Source organism: Schistocerca nitens, chromosome 8 (assembly GCF_023898315.1).
Source record: "Schistocerca nitens isolate TAMUIC-IGC-003100 chromosome 8, iqSchNite1.1, whole genome shotgun sequence".
In the NCBI taxonomy this organism is placed as follows: domain Eukaryota; kingdom Metazoa; phylum Arthropoda; class Insecta; order Orthoptera; family Acrididae; genus Schistocerca; species Schistocerca nitens.
Genome location: NC_064621.1, coordinates 269,028,312 through 269,045,862, shown reverse-complemented (window position 1 = coordinate 269,045,862; position 17,551 = coordinate 269,028,312). Strand labels below are relative to the sequence as shown.

At 40.1% G+C, this 17,551-nt stretch overlaps 1 protein-coding gene across 1 annotated transcript in view; it reads right to left on the bottom strand.

Moving 5' to 3' along the window:
• The window catches only part of LOC126199515 (furin-like protease 2), a 713,209-nt gene that overhangs the window by 32,689 nt on the left and 662,969 nt on the right, over window positions 1-17,551 (bottom strand). The window contains exon 19 of the mRNA XM_049936438.1: window positions 13,564-13,763. Coding sequence (XP_049792395.1) covers window positions 13,564-13,763 — 200 coding nt within the window. The remainder of the gene's footprint in view (window positions 1-13,563; window positions 13,764-17,551) is intronic.

Genomic DNA, 17,551 nt, shown 5'->3' with positions numbered 1-17,551 from the left:
GCTACAGAAAAATTAAGCACAACATGACGACTGGTTAGAATTATTAACATTTCTGTGATTGCAGATATCGTCAAGATGACCTCAAAAAAGCTACGCCTGATTTTCCAGGAGAATTAGTGTGTATTTACATTTTAGGAGGGACTAATGAAAATCTACACTGAACCGAATCGTTTGCCGTTGTTTAACACATTCTGTCATGAGTTTCGATAACTTTCTAACAGGTTTATCTCCTGAAGGATTAATAATTGGACACTTACTGTATGGTATGCCTTTTTTAGACTTAGTAATTTCTGCCATGTGTTAAAAAATTTACTGATCTTCCAGAAACACCCGCATAGTACAACGAAAAAATACTGAGGACTGTTAATATACAAATTAATAATTATATCGTGACCGAAGAATTCCCGCATAAGAGGTCAACCTCAAACTGCCAACGTCCTTGGTAAAGAGAACGGAAGAGCGCACAGTATTTCAGTACACTATCTTGCTCTCGGGGTAGGAATCAGCCCCTAAAATGCGAAAGCATCAGCAGTGATAAATGACATGGGGATGCAGGAAGGCAATGGAAACCTCTGCATTACTGACACGAAATGTATGTCCATGTGGCCTCTACCTGAAAAAGCATCAAGGTCATTTCTCCATTGCCAAAAGATTCTCGATTTGCCCGCTTTCGGATATCCAGGGAAGGGGGGGAGGGGGTCTGCGAAAGTGGAGTTGACCATGAGAAAGAGATGGAATAACCAACGACGGCATGAGATTCTACGAGTCGGAGCTTGGATTTAACGATAATAGGATTGGATATGAACAGGAAATAGGGCAGAGAGTGTCACCGTGAAGAGTTCTGTGGTAGAGTTATTCTCGTCAGATTCTACAGCAAACCAACGCGGACCACGTTCGTTCAGGTGTACATGAAACAGTCGCAAGCAGAACGCGAGGAGACAAAAGTTGGTTCAAATGGCTCTAAACTTTATGGTACTTAACATCTGAGGTCATCAGTCCCCTAGAGCTACTTAAACCTAACAAACCGAAGGACATCACACACATCCTTGTCCAAGGCAGGATTCGAACCTGCGACCGTAGCAGCAGCGCGGTTCCGGACTGAAGTGCCTAGAAGCGCTCGGCCACATCGGCCGACTGTGAAGAGACAGAGAATTCTGAACTGGTAATACATTATGTAAATGGAGATTATAATATAAAAGTCATGGGGCACTGGAACGCGGTTTTAAAGGAAAGAGCCGTAGAAAGGAGTATGGGCGAATATAGGTTTGGCAGCAGGAATGAGAAAGTAAAATAACGATTTCATTTCTGGTATAATTTTCAAAGTGAATACTCTGATCCGGAATTACTGTAGGAAAAATTATCAAGAATCACAGTAGGATAAGGTATTCTTGGAAATGACCCGATGACTACGGACGATTCCGTCATGGTCAGAAATAATTTCAGAGATTAGATATTTGATTGTAGGGCGAACCGAGTTGCAGATTTGGACTCAGGTCACAATTTAGTGCAGGTGAAGAGTAGATTTAAGTTTCAGTAAATGGAAGGACGCCTCAAAAAAAAAAAGATCACAGGTGTTTAGACAGACAAACGTAGGTACATTGGGTAAGTGGAGAAAACACTTCAACCGATCGACGGAAGTCGGAAAAGAGAAAAACAGGAATGGAGCAAAATAAATCACTCAGGAATGAAATAAATAGGATACATAGAGCAGCCAATGCCAAATGGCTGTATGGAAGATGCGTAGAAACCGAAAAAAAATGATCGTCAGAAAAACGGTAGTGAAATTAAAATTAAGGGTGTTAACATTAATATTGCAAAGCCCTCTACGAAAGGGAGCAATTGTTTCATTATGTGGTGGAGGAACAAATTGCGGTCGATATGGAAGACAAAGGGAAATCAGTATAAGAGGCAGAAATTAAAAGACCTCTTGTAGAATTTACATCAAATAAGCCAGAAGGGGTAGGTAACATTAAGTCTGAATTTCTTAAGTCAATGGCTGAAGCGCCAACAAAACTACTATTCATGTTAGTGTGTAGAATCTATCATTCTGTTGACATACCATAAGACATTCGGAAAATATCATCCACACTATTACGAAGGCAACAAGGGCAGATAAGTGCGTGAACTATAGCAGTATCATCTTTATAGCTCATGCAACTGAGCTGCTGACAAGAATAATATACAGGAGAATGGAAAAGTAAAATGAAGATACGTTCAAAGTAAACGAGTTTAGCTCTGGGGTGGATAAAGGCTTCAGAGTGGCACTTTTGACATTGAGCTTGATGTGAATAAGACTGCAGATAAATTAAGGGATGCTAATAGGATTTACCGACCTAGAAAAGCGTTCTACAATATGAAACGGTGCAAGGTGTTTGAAATTCTGAGAAAAATAGCAGTAAGCTATAGCAAGGAGCGTGTAATATACAATATGTAGAAGAACCAAGAGGGAACAAAAAGACTGGACGGCCAAGAACGAAGTGCTCTTAGAAAAATGGTGTAAGACATTCATGTTGTTCTTCGCCCTTTCGTTCAATGTATATATCGTAGAAGTAGTAACGGATATTTAAAAAAAATAAGGTCTCACCGAAGCTGTTATTCAGATAAACTTTCTGGGAAAAATAGAAAACAGAACTGTTCTCAAAATTGCTGCTGAAAAACAAAATTCATGACAAATATAAAAAATGCGCCAAAATTCATAGAAACACAAATAGGTAAAACAGAGTGAGTAAATAAATTTAAATATCTTGGAGAGCTTATACAGCAGAATGGACTAGAAAAATCCATGATGGATGTAAGAATTAACATAATGGAAAGAGCTTATGGTTGAGCAAAAATATTTACAACAAGAAATGTATATCTAGAAAAACAAAACTAAAACACCACACCACAGTTGTACGACCAGAATGTTATTATGGATCTGAATGCCTAGCGATGAACTATAAGATGGACAGACTAGAGTTACTGGAAAGAAACATTATTAAAAAATTATGGGTGCAATAAAAACTGCAGATGGTTGGGAATAAGAAGTAATGAGGTGACCTAGAAAAATATAGACAAAATATCTTAAGTAATGGCCAAATGGCCGAATGGATGGAAATAGACTAACAAAACAAATACTCCTATATTTCTGGAAGAAGAAATCGGCAATAGCATGGATTACAGAAGTTAGGAAAGATCTAGAAATAAACATCAAAGAATCAGAAATAGCAGAAGGAAACCGTTTTAAAAATAAAAGACTAAATTTGGAAGGCTTTCAAAGCAGAGGAAATAAAAAAATTGGTTACAACATGGACAGAAGAAAGGAAGAGACTTCATGGGAATACTGAAAAATAGGATACAACAAAGGAAGCAGAGGAATGAAGTTGCTACCGTGATCCTAGTTCGTCAATACGGTTGTAAAAAAAGAAAAAAAAGAGGAACAAAGAAAAGGTGCAAGAGTGACATTAAATTTCAGGGTAAAAGGATATCATCGATAACATTTGTTGATTACATTGGTATCCTCAGGGATCTATTGAATGGAATGAACCACTGTAATATGTACAGTATACTAATAGAGAATAAACCGAAAAGAAACAAAAATAATTAGAAGTGGCAGAAATTAGAATAGGGAGATACTTAACATAAAAACTGGTGATCACGAAGGAGACGAAGTTAAAATTCTGCTACCTGGGAAGCAAAATAGCCAATTGCAGAAGTAGCAAGGAGGAGTTCAATCTAGCACTGGAAAAGATGGAATTCATGTGCGAGAGAAGTCTACTGGTATCAAACATAAGCCATAAGTAGAGGAAACTATTTCTTACAATGCACTTTTGGAGCCAAAAATTTCATGGTAGTGTTATCGATTAGGAGAACCGGAACGGAAGTGAATCAAAGGATTTGTGCTGCAGGGCGCACAAGAATTTTGAAAATTAAGTGAACTGGTAAGATAAGGAATGAGGTTCTCAGAAGAATGGGCGAAGAACAGAATATATGAAATACACTGACAAGAAGAAGGGTGCGAGCGATAGGACCTGCTCAAGACATCCCAAAAAAATCCGCCGTACTAGTAGAGGAAGATTTAGATGTGAAAAGCTTTAGGAGAAGTCAGGGAGTAGAACGTATTCAACAAATAATCGTAGACGTATGGCGGAAGAGGTACTTTGACATGAAAAGGTTAGTGCAGGAGAGGAATTCTTGGTTGCCCGACCAACCAGTCGGAAGACAGAAAACTGAAATGGGAAACCAAAAATGGTGGCAGGAAGTGGTGTCGTTTAAACGACTGCTGCGCAGTATGTACAAATCGATGTAGCGAATTTATCAATATGTAATGTGACATCTATGTCACAAAAATTTACATCATTTAGTAACAGAAGCTGGAGTCATGTGCTGTTGTAGAGTGGTGTAGCATTCAGTTAGAAGACTTATTTGATACAGCTCTCTTCGGTATTCTATCCTGTGTCAACGCCTTCATCTATGCATAATTACTTCAGTCTATGTCAATTTGAATGTGAATACTATATAAAGACTTGAGACCTTTACAGGATTTCGCTTTCCCCACTGATCAAACTACCTAACTGTGCCTGCTTCTTAATGTATCCTGTCGATCTATTTGTTTCTCGACGTCACGATTCTGTTCTATGTTAGTTACTCGAACTAGCCAGTTCTTTAGCACTCTTCTGTAACGCTTCGATTCCAAAGCGTCTAGTTTCTTCATATCTGAAATATTTACAATATTCACTTTACTTGTAAGGCAACACTTGAGAAAAATCTTGTCACACTATGACTTCAGAACCCACACATTTGTATTTGAAATAAGCTGTTCCTCTCGTTCAGAAAAGATTTTATTCACTTCTTTTCAATCTGCATTTTAATCCATCTTCTTCTTTTACAAGCCCAACTGTCATTATAATTTGACTTTGACTTAACCCCGTTGGTATTGTCTTATTAATGTTTATATTATTGGTTTCCAAGCACTACCAGTTGTCTCCAACTGAATTTTAAACTAGATAAGGGTTTTGCATAGTGAGCGCCATTTCCGATGGCTGTAAATTAATCAGAATTATACTCGCAGAATCTTGGAAAAGCACTCAGCTTCTGATTTAATGTTTTAATGTGATAGCAGAAAGAGAGAACGTAATGAATTTGTGCCACAGTTGCCAATACATTGTAATGTAGGAAAGTACAGAAAAAGGATACATGAACTGCCCTCACACAGATAATGATGATGTAATATATCGATACTGAGTCAACAGTGCATTAAAAAATAGTGATACACCAGAAATTACTCCTCAATTGGGAGAAATTCTGCTACCAATAACTGAATTATAGGGATCAATAATCACTTCGCCCAAGTTATTGCCTGGTTTTAATAAGGGGCATCGAGCAAAGTTAGTGACTTTACGACTTCTGCATCACCTCGTCAGTACCCAAAAGTGTATTAACATGTTGATTCTTCTTACCAATTAACGTATGTGTTAATGCATGTTTTGATATAAATGTGCACATCAATATCTTTCACCATTAAATTCATCAGCAAATGGTAAAAATTCCTTGAGACCACATTATATCGAATGGAGTAGGAAAAATGCTGAGAGGAACAAGGTGTTTTAAAATTATTAATGATTTAATAAAACAGTGAGAGAGAATGTTGTCATGGCAGCACAGTCGTGGCTTTCTTCGGAGCACTAATTGTACCTTGGTACGAAATTTTCCGTTATTTACTGTGACTAATTCCAAAGCAATTGATCCTCCGCGTATGTGTAATACACTGGAGAGCAGTTATTACAAGATATTCTCATTGTCATCATTTCACCATACCATATTCCCGACAATACCAACTACGTTACCTGTCATTTATTAATAAGTAATCTTAAAACTTAATCGTGACTTTTATAAAATGTAACCATTGCAGGTGATCATAAAGTTGATACAGCGAAATAAATCTAATATCCGAACCTCTGTCTAGTTACTAACCCAGCGAGTTGTTGTAACCAAAGCACTATAAGTCTGGGTGTTTGTTATTTTTCAAAAAACGTAAATTTTCATCAAATTTTGCTTAACCTTAATGTGTAATCAGTCCCTTATCTTGGTGTCTGTAGCAAATCAAACCGGTTAATGAATGACTTGCCGATTTTGAAAAGAAACTTTAAATCATTAGTCATTCCAGTCTGCCCATTGAGTCTTTTCAGGTTCTGCCCCATCATGGACTGACAGACATCTCGCAAATCTATATAAACAATTACATAATGAATGCTTTAAAAGTAATCCCTACAGAACCTTTATATCAGTAGTGGAAAACTACAAATATTTACACACACCATCTCCCTACTTTTCTATGTTACCAAAATTGCTATTCCCGTGGAATTCAGTAACTCAGTCTGTATCAACTCAAACCTCCCAGCGCTTGTAACAACATCGAAGAGAGTTCAAGACATAGTTATACAAGTCTCAGAATCAGGCTCCTTGTGACCTACCAGCAACAAGTGTAAGCGAAAACAACAGACATATAAAATATTCTAATTTAAATAAAGAATTTCTAACACATAGCTGAATCAGACTCAGCTTCGCAATTGGCCAAAACGAGAAATTACTGTCCTTTCCTTAAAGGTACTGGGCAGTTCCGGTGCCGGCCGCGGTGGTCTCGCGGTTCTAGGCGCGCAGTCCGGAACCGTGCGACTGCTACTGTCGCAGGTTCGAATCCTGCCTCGGGCATGGATGTGTGTGATGTCCTTAGGTTAGTTAGGTTTATGTAGTTTTAAGTTCTAGGGGACTGATGACCACAGCAGTTGAGTCCCATAGTGCTCAGAGCCATTTGAACCATTTTTGGCAGTTCCAGTACATCGAAATATAAGAGTTGTGAAGATATTTTTTCAATATTTCTTGATAAATCAAAATGTAAAATATTTTCCAGATATCGACCGGCCAATCAAAAAGAAGTAAGATCACTGATAGACCCTGGGAGACAATGACATAATTATGCTTTTCAATTATTAGCTTTAGTAGTAGTTTTCGGTTCTGTTCTAGTTCGTCTTAAAATGTAGATGTACATGTTAAACCTTTAAATGTAGATATATATTTGAAACCTTGTACTTATTTATGGCCAGCCGAGGTGGCCGAGCGGTTCTAGGCGCTACAGTCTGGAACCGCGCGACCGCTACGGTCGCAGGTTCGAATCCTGCCTCGGGCATGGATGTGTGTGATGTCCTTAGGTTAGTTAGGTTTAAGTAGTTCTAAGTTCTAGGGGACTGATGACCTCAGCAGTTAAGTCCCATAGTGCTCAGAGCCATTTGAACCATTTTTGAACTTATTTATGGAAGTTTATAATCACCAGTTTAAGTCAAAACGAAATTTCTGCGTTTATTATTATTTATGGAGGCCTAATAACAAATTCTCCTGGACCGTTGTTACTATTTATGGGAGATGGATACAGATAGCAGCGGCGATCTTCGCGATGGGGTAGTACAAAAATGGAGGCGGGTGAACATGCCCTTTTATTCCTTTGTGGCCACCCTCCTCATTTCTTTTCATTCGGTTATTTGCTGCGACTATAATACCTACAATCTTCATCATTTCTCTTTTTCTAACGAAGTCTGATTCCTTTTGTTATAATTTTTATCTGTTTCTTATTTCCAACATAACCGATATTCTTTGCGACCAGGCCAGAAAGAAAGATAAATCTAAGAAAATATGTGCGTCTACCTCTCCTGTCCACTCGTCATACATGACTTTTATAATAATAAAAATTTCTTCCCATCATCCCCAAATGCAGTATATAAGACGGCCCACTCACTCCTGAGAATACTAGCCTCTTCTCGTTGTTGTATCAAGTCTGGTGTTAAATATTACCTTTACTTTGCTAATATTCTGTAGCATAGTTTCCACTTGTGTGTATTGCTATTGACACAACGCTACTTCACGGTGAGAATTATTTCGCGACCTTATAATTAAATTCATTTTCCTAACTAGTGCACCAGCAGGCGAAATAATCAGACAGATTAAAAACAACGGAGTAGGCGAATGACAGAGTTCAGGTACAGCCAAGACGAAGTACCTCACAAACTATTACTTTATAAAAAAAACCTTAGAATGTATTAGAATCGGTGACTGTAGCTTTTCGGACCTTATTAACCGAGTCGATTTTTGGAGCTTATGGATGTATATTATTCAACTGTGGATAGCGACTGTGATCGGTTAACGAAGGGAAAGTAGTCGTCATAAACAAGACCTTAAAATTTATTTTAGACATATCAAATAATCATCCATTTTAATCACAAAGTCGATATTTTGGACAATGCAATATCGGAACATTGTCATTTTCAAAATATTAAATTCAGTATGTGATTCATGACGTATGTGATCCTCATGTATAGTGACATGCTCGCAAATACGAATGTGTAAAATAGCATGCACTGCTCACAACGAGTGTAAATGAATTGTATGATGTGCTCTGCCCCTTTTTCAAGTAAAGAACAAATGTAGCCTTGTTGCTCAATAGTGAAAAACTGTAGCTGAAATTTGCATCTAATTAGTTCAACAATTTTATTATTCATTTTATGATTGGATTTAAGGAAATGAATGTTTATATTGTTGCTTGAAATACAATATTTTGCTCCCTTCAGGTGGCTTGCAACTCTTGGTGGTTCCTGCTTCTAATTAGTTGACAACCCTATCATGTGATTAGTAGATGTATTGAGACGAGCACTCTAGACTAAGGTATTCGTTGGTCAAAGAAATGTCGTGATTGATGTATTTACACATCTGGATGCATGAAGACCATTTCACCTTCCACTTGTAATCTACATCGTACGTAATTTTTCTGGTAACAGCAAACTTTTTATACTAGATATTCTCATAAATTTTTTGTTTCCACTCTTATTCTGTCGTCTTCCATCATGACACACACTCTCCACTTCTTCTTCTCTCCCCATTGAAGCAAAGGACTACTGAGGCGTTTTACATCATGTTTCTAAAAAAACTGTCTGTGCTTGGAAATGTGTGAAATTAAATCTTTTCGCTGAAAAAACGCTAGGAAGTAGATTACCAGCAACTGCGAATTTTGTTATGAACATAGAAACATGAGATAGGTAGTTACACCTATAAAAATGTTTCAGTGATTAGTTTTCGGATATTCTCCGTTGTGAACAGTTTTATGTAACTCACTTTAAAAGTCCCCATCCTGGTATCATTGTACGTGTTACGCATTGCTTGCAGTTTTGTGTAAACGTAGTAAAATTAGGTCGATGTAGTTAGCCACATTGCGGTGCAACGCACTACATATAAGTATCTTATGACAGTTATCGACAATGTCATCAGTCATGCTAATGGCTTAGAACTGAGGAACGTCAGATACTGTCAACCCTGAAGTCCTTTCTGATGAGGAATAAGTATCCGAAGGAAATTTTTTATCGATAATCGATTAATGACGCATAAGTCAGCCTAGGAGAAGCTACTATCTGTTATTAATTGCATTAAAGCAATTAGGAAAGAGAAGGGTTTGTTTATTGTGTTTCATGTATTTTTGATGAGGTCGCTGGAAGATAAATATTGTTCTTACACAGGAAATGTGGTTTAGGATAGTTGATCGTTCTTCTGAGACAAACCGTAACATCTGCATTTTTTAGTATTTTACGTAATTAGCAGTGAAAGAAGTAAGAATGTTTCGAACAATATCAAACTGAATTCTAGGTAGATGATAGAAATTAACTAATAAGGGTTCCTTTTATGATGTAGTTAAATCCAAGGAAAGAGAGTAATGTAGTTATGGTTAGTACCTAGTTATTCAAGGTATAAAATTATGTAAAACGGACATATATGTATGATCCATATCTAGGAAGAAAAAAAGGAAGTGAGAGACAAAAAAAAAACAATATTACACGAAGAAAAGTGAAAATAGGCTTCCTGTAATTCCTGTTTTAACGATTTTTTGTATGGGCGCAGAAGTTCTTTATCTTCAAAAAGTTTCCGATTACTGGTTATCAGGGTGTACATTTAATTTTTCAAGTACTCCTTTATTTCTTTTATTATTTCAATCTGTTGATTTATCTATTCTTGCATCACTAGCGGTATAAAACCATTATTTACATGTAGCAAGCCTTAATTCATTTCTCCATTACGTTCATTATGAACCAAATTACACAAAGGACTGAGCAAGAGGGATCAGTAGTAAGTCACTTGGCTCGAATTCCGCCTGATGCCGGCTGAGGTCCACGTCTTCACCACTAGGTTTAGATTTATCAACACTTCTGTAAACATTTCACACGAATGCGGGGCTGAAATTCTTAAGCATAAAGTTCCGAATGTACACTCCTGGAAATGGAAAAAAGAACACATTGACACCGGTGTGTCAGACCCACCATACTTGCTCCGGACTCTGCGAGAGGGCTGTACAAGCAATGATCACACGCACGGCACAGCGGACACACCAGGAACCGCGGTGTTGGCCGTCGAATGGCGCTAGCTGCGCAGCATTTGTGCACCGCCGCCGTCAGTGTCAGCCAGTTTGCCGTGGCATACGGAGCTCCATCGCAGTCTTTAACACTGGTAGCATGCCGCGACAGCGTGGACGTGAACCGTATGTGCAGTTGACGGACTTTGAGCGAGGGCGTATAGTGGGCATGCGGGAGGCCGGGTGGACGTACCGCCGAATTGCTCAACACGTGGGGCGTGAGGTCTCCACAGTACATCGATGTTGTCGCCAGTGGTCGGCGGAAGGTGCACGTGCCCGTCGACCTGGGACCGGACCGCAGCGACGCACGGATGCACGCCAAGACCGTAGGATCCTACGCAGTGCCGTAGGGGACCGCACCGCCACTTCCCAGCAAATAAGGGACACTGTTGCTCCTGGGGTATCGGCGAGGACCATTCGCAACCGTCTCCATGAAGCTGGGCTACGGTCCCGCACACCGTTAGGCCGTCTTCCGCTCACGCCCCAACATCGTGCAGCCCGCCTCCAGTGGTGTCGCGACAGGCGTGAATGGAGGGACGAATGGAGACGTGTCGTCTTCAGCGATGAGAGTCGCTTCCGCCTTGGTGCCAATGATGGTCGTATGCGTGTTTGGCGCCGTGCAGGTGAGCACCACAATCAGGACTGCATACGACCGAGGCACACAGGGCCAACACCCGGCATCATGGTGTGGGGAGCGATCTCCTACACTGGCCCTACACCACTGGTGATCGTCGAGGGGACACTGAATAGTGCACGGTACATCCAAACCGTCATCGAACCCATCGTTCTACCATTCCTAGACCAGCAAGGGAACTTGCTGTTCCAACAGGACAATGCACGTCCGCATGTATCCCGTGCCACCCAACGTGCTCTAGAAGGTGTAAGTCAACTACCCTGGCCAGCAAGATCTCCGGATCTGTCCCCCATTGAGCATATTTGGGACTGGATGAATCGTCGTCTCACGCGGTCTGCATGTCCGGCACGAACGCTGGTCCAACTGAGGCGCCAGGTGGAAATGGCATGGCAAGCCGTTCCACAGGACTACATCCAGCATCTCTACGATCGTCTCCATGTGAGAATAGCAGCCTGCATTGCTGCGAAAGGTGGATATACACTGTACTAGTGCCGACATTGTGCATGCTCTGTTGCCTGTGTCTATGTGCCTGTGGTTCTGTCAGTGTGATCATGTGATGTATCTGACCCCAGGAATGTGTCAATAAAGTTTACCCTTCCTGGGACAATGAATTCACGGTGTTCTTATTTCAATTTCCAGGAGTGTAGTTTCTTGTCCCTGTCTTACGATTTTGTCATCGATGAGCACCTAATTCCCTTCCTTTGCAATATAGAAGCTCTTTCATATTGCATGAAGTGTTTTTCCGTCCACAGAAACTAAGGCACAGAAGTAACGGAATGAAACATAATTACATCATAACCATACAACGAGCCACCAGAGACGACCGGCCGCTGATACGAAAATTGTGTGGAAATAACCTTAAACAATCTGTGATACTTTGTCGGTGGAGACTGGCTTCTGCAAATAAGCGTAAACCGATTACTCTCAATCACATTTTTAATAGGTCTATTAGAGAGACCAGAGGAATATCGGAATCAATGAAAAATTCAAGGCACCCTGTTTGACTTAGAAATTTTAGACGCAAAACTGTACCAAGAAAATTGAAAAACGTTGAACACTTCCTTAGCAAATATCAAAGTAGGTGCAGAGCATTTGTTTTCGAAAATGGCGTCGAAATTTGAAAAAAAATCAACTTAAGCTTTATTGAAACCTAGAACTCCGTTGATTCTAGTTGCTGATGGCTTTTGTAAGCTTGTTTGAAGATTTCTCATTCTAAAACAAGAAAGTGAACCTTCTGCAACCGTTTTGGTAATTTCATCGAACTTGTGTTGATGGCCTAGTTTTTCGGCAACGTCACGAGCATTTTGGTCCAACGTACCATGGAAATAAAAATGGTTCAAATGGCTCTGAGCACTATGCGACTCAACTGCTGAGGTCATAAGTCCCCTAGAACTTAGAACTACTTAAACCTAACTAACCTAAGGACAACACACACATCCATGCCCGAGGCAGGATTCGAACCTGCGACCGTAGCGGTCGCGAGGTTCCAGACTGTAGCGCCAGAACCGCTCGGCCACCAGCGGTCGGCGTACCATGGAAATACCGTAGAATAATTGTGCTAATGTAGTGATATGTCTAGTTACTGTTACTGTTTAGGAGCAAAAAATGATCTTTTCGCCAACTAAGATTTATTGCGTGAATTTGATTTTAATCAATCATAAAAAAGGAATAAATGGTATGCTCAGCTCCTTTGATACCATGGTCCGTTATGTCCCTGGGGTCACTACACTAAATACCTATTTTAGGGTACCTTCAGTCCATACAGCCCTCTCTGAGTTTTCATTTTCTTGTCCTCGCCATCTTAAATTAGTTAGAAGGGTTTATTTAACAGTTGCTTAAGATTAAGGCGTGGGGAAATAACGACACCCTACCGACATTGCCCCCCAATTAGTCTGTCAATATTGCCCCCCCCCCCTCTTACACAGTTTCGAAGACATCACTTTAATAAGTTTTTTAGGCTCGAAAAGTGGCAAAATCTATACAATATTGCCCCCCCCCCCTCTTACACAGTTTCGAAGACATCACTTTAATAAGTTTTTTAGGCTCGAAAAGTGGCAAAATCTATACAATAAAGGAAGGTTAGAGAACATACTAGCAGTCTATATTACCTTTATTACCGTTAAAATTTTGTTGAAACGCTCACATAATATTAAGCATATGCCAAAATAACATCAAAATTCAAGAACGAAATTTTTAGTGCCGCGATAAGACGGTCGTTTACAAGAACTCGTCGCTTCTGCACCCCACTTCTGGCGTTGTCTTTTAAGCTGCATTGTGGAGTGCTGGTCTCACAAAACGATGGTGTCGGTATTTCCTGGTATATCGACAGTCCTTCGTTTTCCCCAACTCTTCGGATGACTGATGATGGCCTAAGGCCCACCTAGCACAGTTATGGAAATGATCCAACTAGAGAGATAAACAAGTCATAAGAACGTTAATGAAGAACTGAAACCATCGAGTTTTATATCCTAGAGCTGCATACGTAGAGCAGTAGCGGCAGGCTCACCGTTGCAGGTGCGGCAGTAGTGGTGACACTTCTCGCAGCCGAAGGGCGTCTGGAAGAAGCCCTCGGGACACTCTGGCAGGCACTCGCCGGCCGCCAGCTGCCACCCCCGCGGACACGTGACGCACTGGTCCCGGCGCGGCCCGCTGCACGTCGCGCAGCTCAGGTAGCACTTGGCGCACACGCCGCGGTCCCCGTAGTACCTGCAACCACACGTCGGTGGCCACGTTAGCCCCGGTATTCGTGGTCGTAGAATCGGGACACCAGATGATGGACTGCCGTTAGCGAGTGAACGCTGTTTTGACACCACCCGCAACATCTACAAAAATATACGGACGTGCCACAAAATGATGACCATAGCCCACCGCGAGACTGAACGACTCTTGGTGACACTGCTATCAGGTGACTCAGTAGTAGCGTAGAGGCGAACACGGAACGTTCTATCGACGATACAGGCCGTAAATGAAGATACTCACTATCAAAAACGACTTTAAAAAATACGGGTAAGTGCGACTAGAGCTCGTGTACCGAGGGTTTTGTACAAATTTAAACAAGTACACAGGGTGGTCGGAAATTCCCGTTTCAGACTTCTAGGACATGTAGAGGGTAGTGAGTACATAACATTTTGAACAGGAACCCATGTCCAGAAACGTATTGTTTCCGTTCTACGACAGTTTCAATGCAGATGATTATCTCATCCACCCCCACGTGAGGAATGTACTTAGGCGTGACCCAGTACAATTGTTGCAATCCATTTGAAAAGAATACTGACTCCTTCCGTTAGTACTTACGCATTTGCATTAAAACTTACACCTTATGGTTTACATTAGTCGACAACAATAAGGACCCCGCAATTACGGCACCAGCCGCATCGTACCGATGCTTTACAACAGCAGCTCGATGTGGCGACTACCAACGTTGTTACACACATTGTACCTCCGAAGCATGTTCTGGTACACTCTCTCCATCGTGCTCAGAAAGGGGTCCAGTATTCAGCAACGCATATTTTCAATAAGTTACCAGCAACCATTAAGAGTTTAGTTCCAGACGAGGCACAATTTAAACATAATTTAAAAGAATTTTTTGTGGCCAACTCGTTCTATTCCATCCATGAGTTTCTCAACGAGTGCAGTAGACCATTGTAATGAAAATTTATTATACTTAAATTTTTGACAATACTTGGTTGTAACAGCCAAGTAACTACCTACTGTGTGAATGATGGATGTATGCAAAGCAGATGTAAGACTTAAGTCTTTACATAGTGGAAGTTTAATTTTAAATCTTGTACATAATGTGACTGTTCCTAACCGAGGATCACTGAAATGAATAACTTACTTTAATTTTTGACAACACTTGCTTGTAATAGCCAAGAAACTAGCAAATGTCTGAATGGTGGATTTATTGAAAGCAGGTGTAAGTATTAAACCTGTAAATATTCGAAGTTTAAATTTAATTCATGTACATAATTTTACTTTTTATTTACTGAGGATCATTAAAATTAATGGAACTCAAGTTATTCTAATTACATTTTTGTAATGTGTTTATCTGACATGTTCCAAACCCAGGAGCATTCCCTCTTTAATTCATGTACATAATTTTACTTTTTGTTGACTGAGGATCATTAAAATTAATGACACTCAAGTTTTCCTAGTTACATTTTTGTAATGTGTTTCTCTGACATGTTCCACACCCAGGAGGATTCCCTCTTTTATGGGTCTATGGAATGAATAATTAATCTAATCATCCAACCTGGTGTCTCTTCAATGTCTTTTGCAGCAGCCAGAACTCGTGCCAACAGATCTTCCTCTGTCAGAATTGAAACTGTCGTAGAACGGAAACGATACGTTTCCGGACACGGGTTCCTATTGAAAATGTTCTGTACTCACTATCCTCTACATGTACTAGAAGTTTGTAACGGGAATTTCCGACCACCCAGTATAGACAGCTCAGCCATACTGGAAAACGAGAATCATGACGATTTTTGTCTGTTATTGATATCGATGCTGGCCTGTGTAAGATGCCTACTCACTTATTCGTATGTATGATGGCCAAGTTTCTCTCTAAAACGATCTGTGTTGATATGACTACCGCGATCGTGGTACAGTATCCATTAAAAATTTTCACACTAGTTTAGTTCCAATGTATGTGAAATGGATTCTGAAAGAGACAACGACCTCATACAAATGAAAGGTTTATTGCCTCTAATACAACACGGTACACGTTCCTAAGGTTTCTTAACACACATACTGACGTTCAGTCTTATTTCAGCTTGTTTTTATCTTTCTGAGGAACCATTACTTATACTGCCCTTTGGTAACGACTCACTTCTGATATTGATGAGTTCTCAATCCCGTTCACGAACACTGCAATTAAAGGATTTATCGAACCTCACACGGCACGCAAGCACATATCGCCTATCGTCATCCGCCCTCCAGCCACGAATGCCCACCACTCTTGCCTTCCGCGCCAGCCGTAACGGCTGGCGCCAGACCGAGCTTTCCAATCACTGGGGCTTCCATGGCGGCAGTGGTGCTGCGCTAGGTCACTACGTGTAAGGTGTAAGGCACAGATATCAATACTCAAGGAGTAACTATATCTCTAACCTTATACATGATCTCAATCCTGAAAATTCCAAGACATTTGAAAATGTTGTAAGATTCAAGTTAAAAATCTTAGTGTGAGTCTCACATTTGTTATTGTAATTTTTTAATTTATTGTTTGAATTTTAGACTTACATTCACCTAATACTCCAGTCTTCTTAACTTCATCTGTTGTCGTTCCTTTTATGATACGACGGAGGTCTCCGGAAAATATAACGATACAGTTTGTCATAGAGCTACAGTTGTTATGCAAATGTCGAACTGTTCTGTCGCACACTTCAATGAATATCGTATGGCTTATCAGAAATCTTATCCCAATCAATGGGAATGCAACCCTAAGTCGCGTACCACTATTACTTTGCTCTAAAACGTTACACATACTGTACATGTTGCACTCATAGACTGACAGGGCGGTCGTCGGACGCATTCCGTATATGAGCGCTAGATGGTAAAGGCATGGTTTTCACGGCGGCAGGGGATTTCATTTCATCGTATCTTAGCCAATTAGGGCGAAATATTTGTAAATTACCTAGAAAATCACTGTACCTATTACTGGAAACCGCATCAAAATTTCTACTGTAGTTCCTGAGACTTTGGATACATTACGAATGCAATGTAGGTATGTAAGGGGGAAAATGTGATATTATTACAATTTAGTGTATTTAGGAACTTGTCTTTACTTGTACTCTGAAACCTTGCTTCTTACCAAATTTCGTGATTCTATATCAACGGGAAGCACCCTACAGATTTTGATCAGTGAGTCTTTCGAACATCAAAATATAAATGGTTGTATCTTTTGATTGATTTGAATTAGAAGCTAGGGACCGTACGTAATACGATGTGATATAAATGTGAACTTGCTACGTCTACTCGTTCCTGAGATAAAGGGGGTCATAACAATAGGGCAGACAGACAGTTGGATAGGAAATGACAAAGCAATATTTTTTTTCCTGTAATATAGATCAACAATGTTCGGAGTATTACCTTTACTTGTATTGTCAAACCATGCTTTTGCCAAATTTCGTGATTCTAGATCTAAGGAAAGTACCCTATAAGTTTTCATGAGTGAGTCTTACGAGTATCAACATATTTGACATGAAGGATTAACTTTTTAGAGAATTAAAGTAGAAGCTTACATTTCTCACAGCGGAGTGACATTCTGAACCTTAATATGTGTCACATGTTTCAACTTGTTACAGTTACCCATTCCGCAGAAAAAGGGATCTTGACAGACGGACAGATAGAATGTCGCATACGAAATGACAAAAACAATATTTTTTCGTGTTTTGTAATTAGGAATTAGCACATTTCCGATGTTTTCCTTTTCTTGTACAGTGAAACATTGCTTCTTTCCAAAATATCATGATTCAGGGTCAACGGGAAATATACTC